Below are 19,827 nucleotides of genomic sequence, written 5' to 3'. Positions count from 1 at the left end.
GACACTTACTAGTTGTGTGACCCTGGGCAAGTCACTTAACCCTGATTGCCTTGCAAAGAAAAAAGAAAGAAAAGCAGACTGAGAAGCCTCACTTGTTGGAGGAAGTCTGATGAAAAGGAGCTGTCATAGGCCCTTCCCAGCTACCTCCTCCCCAAGGGGGATGATAATCCAACTCTTTCAGGGACTTTCAGTGACTGATCCCATAGGAAAAATAAGTGAGTCAAGGCCCACTGTGAAAATCTTTTCAAAGACTGAACAGAGACACTGAAAAAATAAGACAAAACAAGGGAGAAGTCTGTTGGTATTTCTGGGTAAAGGAGCAGAAAACCTTTCATCGGTCTGAAGGAAGAGATACCAAAACGTCACATGTTTGGAAGCCAAGCCTTTCTCAGCCATGCCCTGACAATCAGATCGGAACACTGCTAGTACAGTTTAATCTGAAGCAATCAGCACTTCCAATCTCTAGCTGAAGGTTTGGGGTAGCCAAGTGACGTGGTGGGTAGTGTGCAGAACTTTGCATCAGGAATGCCTCAGTTCGAATCCTGCCTCAGACATTTACTAGCTGTGTGACCCTGGGTAAGTCACTTAACCCTGTTTGCCTCAGTTTCCTCATCTGTAAAATGAGCTGGGGAAGGAAATGGCAAATTATTCCAGAGTCTTTGCCAGGAAAATCCCAAATGGGCTCATGAAGAGTCAGACAGGACTGAGACAACCAAACAACATCCAAATGTTGGATAGCAATGACTTTTGTATGTTATAAATCATGCAGTGCCATAAAGCTTGCAAAGGGTTTTATGTACATCATCTCCTCTGAGCCTCTCAGCAGCCTTCCGACGTTCCTATCGCCGTTGTTCTCCCTGTTTTAAAGATAAAGAAACAGTCTGAGAAAAGGTCGCGGCTGGTAAGAGTCAAAGGTGAGAGGTGAACCCACATCGAGCCAATGGATTTTTTTCTTAATCCAAGAAACAAGACTCTCCCGTCTGGGACCCTTGCTTCAAACGTGAAAATAAACCCTGGAAATAGTGTTTCGGACTAGCTCTCATTTAGCCGACTATTCTTCGTTAATCCTTCGTTTGGCATGGGTTACAAACCCAATATTGAAAGATCAGTGAGACCGCCTTGAGTCTTGAATATGGCACCCTGTATCTGTTGTGATCACCCATTGTCAAAGGGCCATGTGTCTGTGGGCTCCTGAATCATTCGCTCGTGAACACTGGGCGTAGCCTGTGCTGTTCTGTCTTTGGCTGCCACCTCTGTGCCACCTCTGCTTACACTGGAGGCCGCCCATGTGCCTTGTTGTTCCTGAGAAGGCTAGAAGACTTGTTCTTTTTTCTTTACATGAGAATGCAGCCTAGCAATTCTGTACATATTGAGCTACACTGGACTTCCTTCTTGCCTTTGTGTTTGGATAGCATGGAATCTCTAGGCTGCTGAGATTCCTGAGTAGCTGTCTAGGGCCGCCCTGACCCACAAGGATCTTTTCAAATGGAGATTTCTGAGCACACAAACGCTGCCTGGTGTGCAGAGAAGGAGGATTCCAGCCGCCCGAATGTCACTAATCCATCCAGCCTGCTCTTCATTTGTCTTTTTTAGACATAGCAAACTTCCTCCTTGTCTGCTTAATTTCATTTATTATTATATCACTCAAATGTCTAAGCTTTTCTCATTCATCTTTTGGCAACTAAAAAGGTAACTGACCAAAAGTTAGTATCAATCAAGCAGCAAACCTTTATTAAGTGATTACTGTATACTAGGCACTGTGCTAAGCACTGGAGATACAAAAAACAAGTAAAAGAGAGAGAGAGCACCTATTAAGTGCTTACTGTGTACCAGGCACTGTGCTCTGTGCTGGGGTTAAAGACACTAGCAAAAACAAAAGTCCTTTGAACATAATCAATCATTTAAACATATCCTGAAACCTTATTACATAGGATAGTCTACGGCCCTCCCCACTCCTGTGCTATAGCTTTCCATTGTCTCCTTGGGCAAGAGAAGAAGAGGGCTTTGATCCTTGTGCAGTTCATATGGTCACAGACTGGACCTTCTGGTCCCAAGGTACAACAGGGACCAGAATGCACCCCTTCTCTGCTTGTGACACAAGAAACCCTGCTGACCATTATAAAATCACTCTCTGCACAGATGGCAGCTTTCTCTCTTCTGTCTTTCTGAGGTAAGCCATACACCCCATTTGCTGTCATTTCAATATTCTGAGTAGCAATTATTGTGCTCTCGTAGGAAACCATTTACTGTTTGAACAAAGTCTTCACTGAGGGCCGAAAGAAAAGGAGACACTTGGATATTCCCCTAGGGCTGGTCTTCTGTGTTCTGGGTTTTGATCATTTTTACTTCCCTCATTACTTCTGTGATGTGAAAATGAAACACCTTAGAAAGGTAGACACTTAAGAAGTGTGTTCTTTTAAAAAAAAATTGTTAACAAGCATTTATTTTTTTCTCCCTCCCATCCCCTCATCCTACTGGAAAAAAGAAAGAAAACCCTTGTAACAAATGCGCTGTATGAAGCAAAGCAAATTCCAACATTGGCCATGTCCAAAAATGTGTATCTCGTTCTGTGTCTTGAGTCCATCTCCTCTGTCAGGAGGTTGATATCCTTCACCAGCAGTTCTCTGGAATCATGGCCACTCACCATGTTGATTTAGAGTTCTTTCAGAGATGTTCATCTTTACTATGTTATTGTATGCATTGTTCTCCTGGTTTTGCTCCCTCCTCTCTGCAGTCTTTCCTCAGAATTGTTCCCTTTGTCCTTTTTTATAGTGTCCCATTACATCCATATTTTATCATTTACTCTGCTGTTCCCCAGTTGATAGTCAACCCAGTTCTTTACGTTCACCAAAGGAGCTGCTATAAATATCTTTGTACACATAGGAACTTCTCCTGTGTTTTTGAGGTAAAGTATGTTCTTGAACATATATGTTTGAAAATATGGGGTAAATTCTATTATTTTCCATCTTCTCAAGCAGACTCGGTGGCTTGCTTTTTTAATGATAAACTGAGTTGAATTCCATTTTAAACTTTCTTTCAGAGTGGGGAAGGATGGGATGTAGGGGGATGCTTTTCAAAGTCTACTTTGCGCACCAACCAGCAGACATTTCTGCCTGGAGGTGAAGGTGAAAAGGGAGAGTGCTCCAAGCATGTGAAAGAGGGACCTCAGAGTCAACCTGGCCCAGCCCTGTCATTTCACAGATGAGGAAACTGAGGCTTAGGGAGCTTACATGGCTCGTCCGAAGTCACACAACAAGGAACTATCAGAGGCTGAATCTGAACCCTGAGTGTTCTCCCCACTGTGCTATCCTGCCTTTCCTGGCACTGGGCCCTTTCAGCCACATCTCTGTTGTTTTCCCTTATCATTTTCCAAGAGCCATCCTCTCCAGTGCAATGACTGTGCCTTCATTGTCATCGCCACTTCAGCTTCTACAAAGTCACAGCCAGTCATGGCACAGTTATAGCCATCAGCTTTTAAATGTCAAAAGCAGTGGTGAGTTTTTGAGTTAAAATGTGGATCTATTTTGTGGTTGGGTTGCTGTTGGGGTTTTTAATCACGCTAAGGAATTGCTCCTGCCAAGTAGCATCATCTTTTATTTTCAAGATGGGTGGTAGAGAAGGCTGCAGTCACTGCACCGTCTGTCAGTCATTATGCAGAGTCACTTAGCCTTTTTTATTTTGCATTTTGTGTATTAAGAAAACAGCTTTTAATGTGCTTCTGTGCTAGCAAAAATAATCTGAGAATGGCTAGAAAGGGAACAAGGCAGCATAGGATAGAGAACTCAGAAATTATTTCCCCAATCTCCTTAGGAAAAAGTAAACTTCGTAAGAGAGGTACTCCTTCCTTGCTAACAAACAGAATTAAAGATTAACTCCCAAAGACGATTTCCAGTGAGCATTAGAACATAGAGTAAGGTGAATAAAACAGAATTCATGATCCAATCAGTATTGTAAAGCACAGGAACCACTACGAAATGACACGAGATGCTTCAAGAGTTAATGCTGCCCTTTGGTGAGGGAAGCGTTCATGGAACTGATCTGGGCAGTCTGTAAACAGTAACAGGATGAGGAAATCTGTTTCCTTCCTGAAACCCAGCATCTCCGGAGCATGTAGATACTCTCACTAAATTGTGAGAGGTTCCTTGTTTATCCAAAGAGAGCATTTTCCCATCCAGGCAGGAATGTAAGACGTTTGCTTAAGGAAGCTTCAGAGGGAGAGACGCTGCTTTCCCCTCTTCTTACTGGTTGCCATGGAAGGCTGTACAAAGAGGAGCCAGGGGAAGCCCACATAAAGGACATTGTCAAAAGTTACCATTAGAAACAGTCAAATCAAGAAGACTAAAACCCTCGTCCTGATGTTACAGGGTATTTGATCGTGCAGTTCATTCAGTAAATACTTGTGGATTGCTTGCTTCTCTGTGAATTCTATGTCATTTAGACACTGTTTAGATTAAGTTAATCTCCACTTTGAATCAACCATTGCCTTTATAAATATATTTATGTAAAAGTATATGTATACATGTATACATTTATGTCTGTATGTGTATGTACATGTATGTATACTCTGTGTATGTCTACTCATCTGAAGCCCCTTTAGACCTGAGGCAATGGGTCCACAGCTGTGATTTTTAGACTCTAGAATCAAGATCATTGGAGAGTGTACTTTAAAGGCAGAGGGGTGGGTGTGCTGGCGTCTGGCAGATCATACAGTATCCCAGGCTGAAGTGTTCTGCTTACCTTGAGTTACCTTCTGGTACCTAATAAATCCAGTAAACAAGGCCCCGCATCTTCTGAGCCCTGTGTCTGGGACGTAAGAGTGACTTCATCAGCATACACTGAACACCATACACAGGGTAGCATTTGCCCTGTGCCTTAATAACTATTAAGGACTTTGCATTTGTATTAGTCTTTTTATATGTCAGAGCTCTTTCAGAGACTAGATAATACGCATGCTTGTAAAGGAATGCTATAAAGCTTTCTTTCAAGGAAATCTCTACTAGGCTTTGTCTGATTATCTTCCCTCTCAAAAAAACATTCAGAAATGTTCGTTCCCTCCTCAGACCTTAAATAGAGTTTTGTTTGTACCTCTCCTATGTACTTACCATGATCTTTTTGTTTTGTTTACTTGAGCTCATGTCTTTTTTTTTTTATGGTGAGAGCTCCATAAAAGTGGGAACCATGCCATTTTTAACTTCATATGTCCAATGCCTTGCACATAGTAGGCACTCAAATGTTTCTTGCAAGATACATTACACATTTTAAGAAATCAGAAATATCCAAGACAAGTCCTTCCTCTAAAGAAGCTTAACTACTTTGAGATATATGACTTCCTAAAACTTTTTACTTATTTTCAAAATTAATCTCTAACCAACTGTGGTAGATGATTTTATATTTTGTGTCCCCTTCTGTAAAGCTCTAAGATTGACCACTTTGCTAGAACTTAAGTAATTTTAGTTTGTTTTCTAAATCTTCCATCTGTTAAAATTTCCCTTTCTTAAAAATCCAATGACCCTAGGCTCTCAAGACCAATACATGCTGAGCCCTAACTATGCAGGACCTACCAAACTAGAAGGACTTTGTGGGAGTACTCATCCCGGTGATGGACTAACTGCCTCCAGTTTACCCTGTCTGTTTTGTTTGTGCACAGTTGTTTGCCTGTTGTCTGTCCCCTAGCCCTGTAAGCTCCTTGAGAGCATGAACTGTTTTTGCCTTTCTTTGCATACCCAATGCTTAGCCCCATGCCTGGCACATTATAGGTCTTAGTAAATGCTCCTGGGCTTGACTTAACTGTCGTCTGTCACCACGCCTAGCCAAGTGTGGCTCTTGGGAAGTGCATTTTTTCAGTCATCACAATTCATGAGAACTCACTACTAGGGTGGCATGGAGAGGGTTATATTCTTGGTGAAAAGAATGTTGTTGCTGATAAAAATTACTCATCTTTGGAGTCTGAATCTCGGCATGAAAGAATCAGAATGGGAGTTGCATTTCTCATCTGCTAAACTGTAGTTTTAGAATAGAGGCAGAGACTAGACTAGACCTGTCATGTTGTTGGTCTAGAGAAGTCTGAGATGAGGAGACATATTCTTCTGACATAGGTACACCCCTTCTCTGAAATTTTGAGTTAGAGTCTTCTGATCTCGGAGCGGTCAGGGGCCTGGCCCAGGTGAGTCAGGGGCCCGACCTGACCCCAGAAGCTGCCAGCTCCCAAGCCAGTTCTCCATCCTCTGGACCATCTTGCTTCAGGTGGGCTTAGGGCTTTCTGAGATTTCTGCAATGTCAGCTTTTGTACAGTTGCGTAGACAAAGTGAAGTGATGTCATATTGCAAACTCATTTGGACCCCTTAATGAAGGAGTGCCTAGTCTGGAAATACAGCGGGTTTGCTTTGGGACCACAGACAGAGACTGGCTGTTCGTTGGTCGCTGTGGCCGTGGGCCTTCTGGCTCAGATGTGGGTCAGAATAGATGACATCTAAAGGCCCTTCTGACTCTGAGTCTGAGTCTCTTACCTGCTGAGATGCCATTTATTTTACCATAATCAGCAAAGATGTGAAGAAAACTGAGTATTTGTGTACATCTTATACTCAGAGATGAATGGCATTTCTTCTTGATGCCTTCGTATGATATTACCTATGTGCCCCATAGATTTTATTGCAAGGTGATTTCATCGATGGTTCAGGTTTTGTACAGTCCTTAAACATAGGACAGAGCCCTGGCTCTAAACTCAGAAGATCCAGGGTCAAGTCCAAGTTACTCCACTGGCTATGGAACCCTGGGAAAGTCATTTCACTCGCTCTGAGCCTCAGTTTGCTTGTATGCAAAGTGGTGACAGGGAAGATTTCCCTACTTGTCACATAGTGTTCATGGAAGGAACCTGCTTCATAAACTCCCAAGCTCTATGTGGCTGTGAGTTGTTAGTGTGCTGTATCTCCCCTATCAGTGCTTCTCTGCCTGGGCCCCTCCCACATGTGGTATACAACAGCCTTTAAAAAGTAGCATGCCATGGGGGCAGCTAAGTGGCTCAGTGGATGGAACACTGGACTTGGAGTCAGGAAGATCTGAGTTCATATTTGGCCTCAGACACTTAGCAGTGTGACCCTGGGCAAGTCACTTGATTGCCTCAAAAAAAAATAGTAGCATGCCACCTTGCCTAGCAGGGGACAGAAGGAGCTGGAGGAGCACTGCCCTTGACTCACTTCTCTAAGAAAGACAGAGACAACCCCTCCTGGAGGCAGCAGCCTTACCCCCACATGCCAATGGAGGCACCATTCTTGGCCCCTGTCATGTCTGTTCTGATCAACAGAAGAGTACTCATTGGACATGTAAATGACAGGAGCAGGGAGGAGATAAAAATCAGCTTGTTCCTTACTGCCAAATAGAACATGTCCATTTAAGACCCAAAGGTCTACTTTCTACTTGGAAGCTGGGCTTCCAGAATTTTTCTGTTAACTCTTAGAAGGATCTGCCTAAGGTATCTCTTTATATTCAGAATTCTTTCCCCTTTGCTATGTCCTGCTCAGTAGATATGCAGACATGGAAGGATTCTTTCCACTCAAACTACATCCAGTAAGCCAAAAAGAAATTAATTTTCCAATAGTAAAGCCCATCATGGAGTTGTGGAAGAGCTGGGAACAACATTCTCTCGTGAGAAGCCAAGAAATCACCTCCTCCTGTTTTGATCAGAGAACACATCTACTGGAGAGAGAATATTTTCATGGGCCACCATTGGAGGCCAAGTTGCCCGGAATCATGGAGGTCCTTTGGAAGTCCATGGGCACCAAAGCACTTGTGGCATCATTTGGGTCTCAGATCCTTCTTACAGAGTCAGTAACTCATCTCTACTTCCTCCCCCAGACTCTTTGGCCAGACAAGATATAAGAACCCAATTTCTGTTGCCCTCCTGCAGGAATCCTCTGAGCTCATTTGACTTATTTGTTCAGAGTTCAATGGTTAAAGCTTTGCTGGTAGTACTGACTGACTGGGTGTGTCGGTGATTTCTTTTTTAGAAGCCTGTTTGTTCGTTGGCATTTTCATTCATTCACAATGAAGATATATCTGGATTATCTGCCTGAACATACTCAGGCATGGCTTAGCTCACTAAAATTCTCAGTGCTCTTCTCCAGAGCTTAAACTCTCCCCACCAAAAATCAACTGAAATGTATTTTCCTTTCCCAGCCCTCCCTTCTGTAATGAAGATGCAGGTAAATGTGGAAGCATCGACAGGCTGGGCAGAGAAAACCCAGCCATCCGACACCAAAGCTGTGACCCACCCCAAAGAGCTGAGAGCTAATCTTAAATTGGCTTCGCTTGGTGCCGTGTTGTTTGGATTGAAAACACACCCGTTTCTGTGTTCATTTTTATCATTGTATCATGTCTAGATCTCCTCGGGCAGTGCTTGCTTTTTCTGTTGTGCTATCGTGGCACTGATTAGAGATGCATCCAGAAAAATGCTTTCCTTCCCCTTGCTCCTTGCTGACTGTAGAAGCTTGGACTGAGAAGGCCTGCTTTTATGGCTTTCATGCAGTGTGCATTTTTTTATTGGCTGTGCTGGTATCTTGTACAGGTTTGCTTCTCTCCTTTGTGTGCTTAGAAAATGGGCAGAAAAGCAGCTGAACAATCACAAAATAATTAACATTTATCTAACACCCACTATGTGCCAGGCACTGAGCTAAGTGCTTTACACTTATTATATCATTTGGTGTACACGACAGCCCTGGAGGAGGTGCTTTTATTATTTTTATCATTTTACAGATGAGGGAAGTGAGGCAGAGGGAAAGTAAGTGACCTGTCCAGAGTCACACAGCTAGTAAATGTCTTGGGCTAGATTTGAACTCTGGTCTTCCTGGCTCCAGGTCTCACACTCAATCCACTGTGCCCCCTATGCATTTTTGTAGTATTATTTGACTGATTAATTTTTGTAATTCTCCTGTAAATGCATATGCTTATGTAATTGGGAATGTTTCTTTGATACAGTCTACTGAGAGATACAGAGCAAGCTTATTCCTTCGGGGCCGAAATCACGCTATGATCACAAGCGCTTGCAGAATGACTTCATTCCTCTTACCCCTCTACTATTTGACTTATGCTGAGTTAAAGAAACGAGTTAATTTAGATTCAAAAATAGGACAGTGGGGTCTGCTTGGTCATAAGAGATCCTAAGAGAAAGTTAAACCAATATGTAATTGGCATCTGAAATGGGTACCAAACTTAGCCTGCTGTTGATTAAATGCAACAAGAGTTGACTCAAGACTTCCTAAGTCAACAAGTGCAATAATTGTGGGCAAGAAATGAGTGAAGATGAGAGGGCTTTTTACACTGTGGCCTGCTCACAAGCGCTAGGGCCTTGCTTCCTCCAACAATACTTCCTAGTAAGAATTATATTAAAATTGTGAGCCTTATCTTCTTTTATGAGTCTCTTGTGATAAAACATTCTGGTGCCACAGAAATTGTAGCTTGCAAAAAAAAAATTACTGTCTGTAACTTAAAACTGGAAACTAAATTTCAGTGCTGAGTGAAAGTCCACATTGGACCTCTGTTTGTATGACTTAATGTGCTATCAAAAACCATGATACTACCTCCCCAGAACATTCCTCTGACCAGTGTTAAATTAAGCTGCCTCATAGCAAAGTGCTTTTTACATTGCCAGAGGTGATAAACCTTTTGTTTATTTTTTATTGTGCATTGTATTGTAGACTAATGAATCTGTCTCCTTGTTGATGCAGGTCTGGCCCATGTGAAGCATAAGCTGTGCACTCATTATGACTGGGACGCCAGCGTCTTGCGCCAGTCTTGGCCTGTGGCGGATCCCAAACCCAAGCAGCAGCCTGACATGGTGGAGATGGCGATTTTGGTAAAGGATCTTCTTCCCTGTTGTTGACTGGTGGCCCCCAGATGGCTCAGCCCATTACTAGCCCATGTGGCTGCTCAGTCCAAAGGTTCCTCATTAATTGTGTGCACTTTGCTAGGTTTTAGGGCTCTCTCCTAAGGAAACTTTCTCCTTCCAACTCAACCCTTGGTCAAATAGTAGTTAGGAAATCTGGTCTGAACCATATGTAAGTAATGGGCCTGTATCCATCTCACCCTGTTCAGAGAGTATACACTGATTCTACCAGGTGACCACATGCCAGCATCTTCTATATAATCTCAGTGATGAACAAGGGATTGGGAACTGGAAAAGGGAACCTCTTGTGGTTAGAAATCTCTAATCTGTTCCTTCTCTTCTCAGCCCAACTCAACAGAAATCCCCACATGGCTGTCCTGGCATCCCCAACTGAACTGGTTTCCATAGACAAAGTATATGGGTGGTGGTTACGTGCTGGGAAATGCATTCCTCCAAAGCTTCTGTAAAACTTACTTTGGTTATTTGAAGGATATAAAATAGAACAGATTCTTCTTTGCTTCAGGTGAGAAAGGTGATCCATATGACAGATAATCATGAAGCCATGTCAGTTGGGCCCACTACCAAGTTATGTTCTGTGTTCTGCTTTGGGCCTTCACTGTTTTAACACTCCCCTAACACATTCACTCTCATGCTCTCCACAGCAGCTGTTGCAGATCTTGTGCCTCCTCAAGCCTCTCCCCCTCTCCCTGAGGACCTCACCTCATACTTGGCTGAAGAAATGGAGCCTCTTTTCTGAGAGTTCCCTCTTCTCCCCCTTCCTCATTTCACATTGCTGCCTCCCAATCTCACACGATGAGATGGCACTTCCCCTCTGACATTACTTTCTATACTCTGTTTAGATCTTGTTTGTGCAGTTACCTGTATACTGTCTCCTGCAGTAGAATGTGCGTTCCTTGAGGGAAGACACAGTGTTTTTGCCTTCCTTTGAATCCCCAGCATATAACACAGTGCCCAGATCATAATTAACACTTAGTAAATACCTGCTGATGGGCAGACTGCTTCTATGTGAAGTGTGGAGGTTGTAGAGGAAGGAGGATCTGGTCTACATCTCCTTCTCCCAGAAGGAAAACAAGAGAAAGAATGAGAGATGATGTCCATCTACTCTATTTGACCTCTCATTTCAGACTTTCATAAAAGGCTTGATCCTTGAAGACCCTGAATCTCATGACTGACCCAAGGGTTTCTAGACTCCCTAGATTTGAGCCTCCTCCCTCCCACTCCCAGCCCTCCCTTTCTTTGCCCTATTCCAACAGGTCATCCAGACCTAGCTGGATACTGAAAGCTTCAGTCATGATGATTTTTGTAGCACTAAATACTTGACAGCTTTCAGAATATTTCTACAATGGCACTATCTCATGGGCTTAGCATTCCTTTCCAAACAAGAGAATTTTGCCCTCTGCACTAAAATCTCTGATGTGGAAAGTGGGGGCTGGAGGATGGGATTGCTTTAAGGTGGCCTTGAAAAGTTGGCTTGGGACACAAAATCTGCCTATTTGGGTAATGGGGAAATCCAATCAATGAGCCCTTATTATTCAGCACTTTTTAGGTGCCAGGAATTGTGGATACAAGCACAGGCGAGAAGTGTGTTCACTTGCCGAGTGAGACTAAGAAATCTGACCACCCAGAGGCTGCAAGCCAGGTAGAGTTCAGCCCTTCTCCATCTGTGTCAACAGTGGTCTCAGCAGAAAAATCAATATTTGCAAAGAAAATGTTTATACCAGGAGACCACGCTCCTTCACAGCTGCTCTGTTTCTAACTGCAGCTTCTCCACCCTTGGCTGCTCTATCCTCTTCCCTTCCTGTTGTCCCTTCCTTAATGGCATATTCCAGGACTGTCTGTCCAGACTTAAACTGAGGCATCAGCAGGAGTGGTTAGTGCCTGGTGGGTGCTTTCCCATGAGAAACCCTCAGGCCTAGGAATTTCTGCAGCACCACAGAATAGCCTCTGAGACATCAGACAGAACTATGAAAGGCTATATTCTTCCATTGAGATGAAGCGTGCCTTTGGCATGATGTTGGGTGGGAGGGGTGACTAGCCAAGCCAAATACATTGACTGGGCCCTTACAGAAGGAGCTGAGCAGGTCAGATGAGTGGGCACCGAGGACCTTAGCAAACTAGCATGGTTTGTGTGTAGGTGATCAAGATGGGGAGGAAGATTGTTAGAAATTGTACCTGAAACTTCTGCTTTCTCCCTTGTGCTCCCTGAAGGCCAGACCTAGTGCTGAAGAATTCAGCTATCAGATTCTTGGCTACCTTCATACCAGTAAGTCAGGAATCTGGCCAGGTCCTTTGCACACACTTGGGACCTAATAAATGTTCATGTAGAATTACATGTTATTGGCATGAACTCTAGTCTTTTAATCCTTTTCATTTTGCCCTGGAAAATAAGAACAAAAGCCCTGGTGCCTGTGAGACCTAAGGCACATGAGTGAGACACATGAACTTTGCTTATGGTCAGTATATTCGGGCCTTCCTCAATTTTTCTTGATGCCTTTTTTTTTAAAATTAATTTATTTGTTTTCAGTTTTCTACAATCGCTTCCATAAGTCTTAAATTTTCTCCCCCTCCTTTCCCCCTCCCTCCCTGAGACAGCATGCAATCTTATATGGATCCTACAATACATCCTTATTAACCGCATTTTCACATTAGTCATGTTGCATAGAAGAATTAAAATGAATGGGAGAAACCAAAACAAAACAAAACATAACACAAGAGAAAATAGTCTGCTTCATTCTGTGTTCTGATTCCATAGTCACCTAAAACCATCAGCAAGCATTATATGTAATGGGCATAAGCTAGATGCATTTCCAGTAAGGTCAGGGGTGAAACAAGGATGTCCGTTATCACCACTGTTATTCAATATCCTACTAGAAATGTTAGCTTTAGCAATAAGAGAAGAAAAAGAAATTGAAGGCATTAGAATAGGCAAAGAAGAAACTAAGTTATTATCACTCTTTGCAGATGATGATATACTTAGAGAATCCTAGAGAATCAAGTAAAAAACTACTTGAAATAATAAATAACTTTGACAAAGTTGCAAGTTACACTTGAGGATACCAGTGGAGCACACTGTGGTCATCCCTCACTCTTGGTCTCTCACATGAGCAGCCTATTGTCTCTTTCACTCAGGAATTTCTGCCTGATAGCATCCTTTCCCATGGTTTGCCATCTTAGTATCTTATTTGTCCTGTGCCACAGTGACTCACACCTACCACGTGTCTCTCCACTGCCCTTTGAATGTCTTAATTTGTGGTTCTTCTGAGATGGCAGTGTCACTTGACTGAGCCATATAGCAACACCAGAAAAATGTTGATTTTAAAAAGATACCTCTTTGTTTCTTGGAGAAGTTTAGTCATTAAAGGAGCTTTGCGATTTTACTAAAGCAATCCAGCTCTTATTTTCCTCTGAACTCATCTCTTCTCATCCTAAGATTATATATATAGATTCACTGATTGGGAAAAATAGTTTTTCATAAAAATTTTTATGTATCATTTTTCAAACTGGTTTTACCCTCTATGATTTCCCTTTCTTTTATGAGGCAATAACTGCTCATAATTTCCCATGATTTTTCTCCATAAGACTTCATATATAAGCCTGTATTCTAAGCCAGCATTCACCATGGCTACCACATTTCTCTGCTTGGCAAGTAAATCAGAAGTTTGCTGAGTAATACTTTCTATGGCACTGGATTTGCATCATTTCAACTTCTACTTGAAGTTATTATAGTTTTATCTCTGTAGTTTTTCTCCCATGTCCCATTTTTCACAATCCATAGTTTGCTTTAATAGGTCAAGATGATGTCATTTTAATGGTACACCATAGCTTTTTTTCATTTGATTCTCTCCTAGTTTTATATTCACTTGGATCTTTTCTCTAACAAGTCAATGATCTGACTATACACAGAAAGTTAATTCAGGAATTACTTCCATGTCCATAACAAGTCATGATCTGTCCGTTAAAACAGAATCTGTTTCATGTTTTTGTGATATTATTCAGTGTTCTTCATGTCTAGCACCCTTGAGTTCTTTAGTCAAAGAAAATGTTTGTGACACCTGGGTGTGAGACTTCTGTGTCGTCTTCAAGTCTTTGGCCTCTTTCTTTCCTTCCACTATATTTGTCATCATTCTTACCTGTTCCTGCCTTTACAGGGAAGTTACCACATGTCAAAGTATATGTTGGTTTACTAGTAAGCTCTCTATAGATTTTCTCTCTCTTTCCTTTTCAACAGATGTTGGTGTATAAACCACAATTACTTTGATGATGGTCTTTTTTGCAGATACTTACCGTGAGCCTGCACTATAAACATCCAGTGAAATGATGTTCTTCTCTGTCTTTGGGTACCTGATAAAACTGGACCCATAGAGTCCTTCACTCCCCTCTCCCTAGAGAACTCTAAACCGTCTTTCTGTTCAGCTGCGGCTTCTTCCTCCTTCTGTTTTTATTTATGGTGAGAATGTCCAGATTCATAGGGTTCCTGCCCTGTAGGACTGTGGCCTCTTGTTGATCTGTAGGCAAAGATCTGACATTTTGCATACCAACAGCCAATCTCAAGTTTAGACAGAGTGTAAAAATGGGGTGGCTTTTTATCCCTGTTGGTGCCTTTTGTGCCATTCTGCTACGAAAATTGGAAGAAAATCGCACAAGGCAGTGTCATTTTGTGTTTTTTCTCTATTTCATGGGTTTCATCACCAAGCCACAGGCAGTGAGCCTCTCTGTAGTGAGCTAAGCTGGCCTGTTGCCAGGACCCTCCCCCAGCGTGACGGAACCTTCCAGAACTTCCACACCACAGTGACGCAGCAGAGGAACTGTGAAAAGGCACTGAAGAGAAAAAGAAAAACCAGTCGCTGCTCCTGTGACTTTACTTCCCACTTAAGTAGACAGTATATAGGAGATAATCTGAGAGGGAGAGAGTGACCACAAGGGTCAGTAAAAGCTCCTAAATTCCACAAAGTAGACGTTCACAGCTCCTTATACAGTCTTCTCGTCCTGTTCTACACTGGCTGTGGAAATGTCCATTTTATTCAGTGTTAGTTAAATTCAAAAAAATTTGTGTAAAGTAAATGAAAAAATTAAAAGCAAGATTTCCTCAAGGAAGAGTCACATGAGCTGCCCCTTGAAGGAAACTGAGGCAGAAGTGAAAAGGGGTCATCGTCCACATGTGGGGCAGAGCCTTTTTCTATACAGAGAATGGGCCAGATTCAGGGGAGCAGAAAGTGGGTTACTTTGAACATAAAGTAATTTTTAAAAAAAATCTGAACAGATAAACGGGAGGCTGATGGTGAAGGACTTTAAATGCCCAGCCTGAGGGGTTTGTATTTTTCCTTAGAGACAATAGGGAGCTTCTGGCGTTGGTTTTGGCTTTTTTGTTTGTTTGAGGCAGGCAGGGTTAAGTGACTTGCCCAAGATCACTGTCTGAGGCAGGATTCAAACTCAGGTCCTCCTGACTCCAGGCCTGGCAGTCTGTCCCCTATGCCTCCGAGCTGGCTGCTCTCTATAGATTCTTGAGCAGAGGAGCTGACATGATCAGAGCTGTGCTGCAGGAAGGTTTTCTGAGAGTTGTATGGAAGCTGGTGTTGAAATGGTCTAGGGTGAAAGGTGAAAGGTGACATTGTCCTGGACATGTGATTAGAGAATGGAGGAGAGAGAAAATTGACCAATTAGTCATGAAGAATGGGAGGAGAAGCGAAGAGATGAAGGTGATGTTGAGACTCTGACACTCCCAGAATCTCATAAGCTTTGGAGGAGGGGTGAGGCTTAGAGGAAAGTAATTCTGTTTTAGGCATGTTGCATTTGAATGTTTGTGGGACTTGCTGGGGAGATGTCCAACAGGCAGCTACTTATGGGAGTTTGGAACTCAGGAGAGAAACTAGGGCTGGGTATATAAATGCTGGGAGTCACCTGTATAGAGATGATAACTGAACTGAGAGGAGCTGGTGAGATACTGAGAGAAAGTACAGGAAGAGAGAGGAGGGTCCAAGGCAGGGGCAGGGAATGGAGGATGATCCATCCAGAGTGGGAAGGGGCAGTCAAAGAGTCAGGGAGCAGCAGGAGGAGGGAGTCACAAAAGCCAAGGGAAAGGTGGGGTATCCACAACAAGAGGAGTGGCTGACATCCTCAGGAGCATCAAAAAAACTAAAGGATTAGGATTAAGACAAAACCCTCATGGATTTAACAATTAAACAGCTGTTAAATGTTAGAACAAACAGGCAGAAAGCCTCTCCGACTGCAATGCTCAGCGCCCCAGACTTTTTGGCTTCACTTTAGATATTTTGGAAACTAACTTTTAAGGAATATATCAGGTATAATTTACTCAAGACTGAAAAATCTCAACGTTAACCCTAAGAACTATAAATTGCAAAGAAGATGTCAGTTTGCATTGGCAGACAGACCTTCTTCATCTGGGAGCTTCCAATATTAATGAATCATTGATCTAGTCTCCATCACTAGGCCTGTATTATAATTGAGAAATATTCATTTGTTTTCATAATTCACCAAACATATTTTTTCTGTTAATTTTTTCATCAGTCCACAAATATTCATTGTGGTAGGTACCTAACCTTATGCTCACTGCTTGAGGTAGATATTGAAACATGAGAGTCTCATTCCAGGGTGATTTGTAAGCTGGATCCACCAGAAGACTGGAGACTTCTGAATTCATAGGTTCAGACGAATTCAGGTATTAAACAGTTAAGAAAAATCGGTTGGCCAAAGTGTCAGGCCTAGCTAAAGTCTGCCGAGATGGCTATCTCCGAATGGCTCCCTTGAGGCAGGTTCATCTTTCCAGAACTGGAAATAACACAAGCTGCCTCACCCTGGCAGTTTCTTAAATGCCTTTCCCTGAGCCCTTGTTTTCCTGGAAGTGCTTAAACAACACAGAGCTCTTCCCATCCCCAAGGCCTTCTCTGCAGTGCTTAGATCCCCAAATTCCATTTTATTCCTCTTTCAGGAAACTGAGTGTTGACTTTACTTCTGCCCTTCCCTGCTGTCCCTTCCTCCTAAAGCAGCCCAGGACAGTAGGCATGAGAGGCTATGGAGCACACGTCATCAGACCTTCTCAAAATTCTACTCATTTAGCTAGGCTTCTCTCCATTTCAGATCAACAACAAAGCTTGTGGCAAGATCCCCGTGCCTCACCAGGTAGCCCGAGACCGTGAGAAAGTTCATGAGCTGGTTCTCCAGAGTGAGCTGGGCATGCAGCTCCTGCAGGGCCGCACTGTCACCAAGGCTTTCCTCTCTCCCCGGACAGCTCTCATCAACTTCCTGGTGCAGGACTGACAGAGACTTTGGGGTCCCAGCTGCCGGCTCCCTGCTGCTTCCCGGGGAAATTGTATCCGGGAGCCTGGGAGGAAAGCAGAGGTGTGGGAAAGACAGAAGTACTGTAGGCAACCCATGCTTCCTCAGTGGCTGGGCTGGAGTCCAGAGACAGTGGAGGGGCAAGTTTCCTGTGTCCTTCCCTCTCTCCACAGGGGAACCCAGCCAGGCTTCAGAATCAGCCCTGTGACACCAAAAGGAGAATTCATGAGTTGTGGGCACCAGATGTTTCTGCTGTGGTGGATGGGTGCGGGACCATAACTGGTTAATAAAAGTGCAGCTCATGATGAAGGGACAAGGATGACTCAGGCTGATTTCTTGCCACATTGGCTCAGACTATGATCATCTGTTTGTGGGGGCTGTTGCTACGCTGCCTGGGCTGGAGAGGAGATGACCAGTCATGGGGATATGCTGGTGGGACCATGCAGCCTGCCTATGTCCTGGGCTCCCCCTAGGATTCATCCAAAGCCTCTGGCTTAGCTATTAGGAGAAAAAGAAGACAGGTTGAATACTTTCGGGCAGGGACCTGCATGTTGCTATTACAGGGTCCCAGCATCCCTAAACCTCAACACTCCCAGGGTTATTGTGAGAAGCCAGTGAGAACATTTGTAAAGTGCTTAGCACTATGCCTAGCACACAGTAGGGAGTGTGTAAACACTTATTTCCTTCCCCCCGATTTTACAGAAATAAAATCAGACATGGATATTGACCTTTCTTCAAAGTAGCAGAGCCAGGAAGAAAACTTAGACCTCTTCAATCAGTTTGTCTCTGGTCTTAACTACCTTGTCCTCAGATTAGCCTATTGATGTCAGAGTAGCGTTCAGGAGGGCAGTGGGCTACTGAATCAGCTGGACTTTTGGACATGCTCCAGCAGTGTCCCCCCTGCGAAGTCTACATTCAGAAACAACATTAACCCCTTCACCTTCGAACATAAGGCAGAATTGTGAAATCTAGCCCATCCAATGAAACCTTAGCCTCTGGCTGGCTACCTCCAGGCAACTATATTGGAAGGATGTTGGAGAAGCATGTAAGTGCTTCAGTAGAAAGAACTCTCAACATATCTAGAAACATATCAATACAATGTTATTGTTCTTTGGGAAAAAAGCTGTTGTAAAGAGAAAGCAATGTCTGGGAAATTCAGGAGGCTGTGTGGCTGGCAAAGTAGATCAAATCAATTTGAAGGAATTGGAGTCACCCTTGAAAATCAATTTGTTTGTTGAAAAGCCATTGAGATATGTTTCATCTCTTTATCTCCCACCCTAACTCAATTTGTAGACATGTCTCACCTCCCTTTTTTTCCTCCATTTTTTTCTCTCTTGATATGGGCATTTTGCCACCTGACAAGAAAGTGAGTGACATCCCAGTTGGGAAAATCAAATCTTCCTAACAGAATTTGGGCAGAATTGAGAGAGAATAACTCAACCCTTCCTTATTTGCTTATTACCTGTACAGATTGTAGAGCCACCTAAACTGCGATTGCTATTCTAATTACTTATCTCTCTATTGTCTGCTTTTGATTGTCACCTCCTGGAGGGCAGATCTCAGCTGCTTAATTACCTTTGTATGCCCTACGCAAATCACAAATCACAAATCGGTAGTTAATGACTACCCTTTATGCTAATTATTAGTCATCTTCCAAGAAAGCAGAGAAGAATTCTGGGTCTCAGAATAGAATTCTCAAGGCTGATTTTTCCCTCCAAGGTTCCCACTGACTTATGCTATTCTAGCTGAAGAAAATGGGGGACTCTCAATTGAATATCCCAAATCTTGGCAGTGCAGTCATTATTTTTTTCAATTTTAAATGTTTCTAAATTTCTTTACTGGGGTGGTGGTGGTGGTGGTGGTGGTGGTGGTGGTGGTGGTGGTGGTGGGTGGGTGGGTGTGTGTGTGTGTGTGTGTGTGTGTGTGTGTTTAGAAACAGCTTTGGGAAAATAAATAATAACCCCTGTCAATAATTATGGTAAGTTGACCTTCTCTGGGAAGTCTTTAGAATTCATTTCAAGAAATATTTATAAAATGCTGAAAATATTTGAGACACTGATAGCACCTTACAAACATAAAAAAAGTTCTTGTCTTCAGGGAACCTTAATTGTATTGAGGAATTCTTCTAGAACTCTCTGAACCTCCTTCAGTCATGTTGAGGTTTAGGGGTGCTGGGACCCTAAAATAGTGACATACGGATCCTGCCCAAGTGAATTCAACTCAAACCTTCTTTCAGCCAAAGAAGAACAAGGCTTATTAAAGATCTACCATGTTGGCCAGACTCAAGGAATCTGAGCATTTGTGACATTTGTATTGACAAGCAGATTAAATCTGAACACCTTCATGCTGACCTAGATGGGTCTTATACAGAAAGAGATCTATGGGAGAGATCTAAGGATGGCCAAGTAGTCTGGGGTGACTGGAGGAGGAGTTTAAGGGAGGGTGTTGATGAAAGTGGCCAGTAGCTGGAGTGACTACAGTTCAGACACCAGGAACCAAGAGAATGGAATTAAGGGTGGGAAGTAGCTGAAGGCTACCTGGAGAGAACAGACTGTGGAGGGCTAGGCGAGGTTAAGGGTAACAGAGATTTTGACATAGCAGTAATGGAAGACTTACGACAGCTCAAGTGGGAAGAT

At 43.1% G+C, this 19,827-nt stretch overlaps 1 protein-coding gene across 4 annotated transcripts in view; it reads left to right on the top strand.

Moving 5' to 3' along the window:
- The window catches only part of LARS2 (leucyl-tRNA synthetase 2, mitochondrial), a 165,041-nt gene extending 147,534 nt beyond the window's left edge, over window positions 1-17,507 (top strand). For 3 of the 4 annotated variants that reach the window (XM_072651392.1, XM_072651394.1, XM_072651391.1), the window contains 3 exons: window positions 9,720-9,847; window positions 11,445-11,537; window positions 16,994-17,507. In XM_072651392.1, coding sequence (XP_072507493.1) covers window positions 9,720-9,847; window positions 11,445-11,537; window positions 16,994-17,173 — 401 coding nt within the window. In that variant the 3' untranslated portion in view covers window positions 17,174-17,507. The remainder of the gene's footprint in view (window positions 1-9,719; window positions 9,848-11,444; window positions 11,538-16,993) is intronic. The other variant, XM_072651393.1, reaches the window with a different exon arrangement.
- The last annotated feature ends 2,320 nt before the right edge of the window (window positions 17,508-19,827 follow it).

The sequence above is a fragment of the Notamacropus eugenii genome, chromosome 3 (assembly GCF_028372415.1).
Source record: "Notamacropus eugenii isolate mMacEug1 chromosome 3, mMacEug1.pri_v2, whole genome shotgun sequence".
NCBI classification, from domain to species: domain Eukaryota; kingdom Metazoa; phylum Chordata; class Mammalia; order Diprotodontia; family Macropodidae; genus Notamacropus; species Notamacropus eugenii.
The sequence above is the reverse complement of the archived record's forward strand: the minus strand, read 5'-3'. Positions and strand labels throughout refer to the sequence as shown.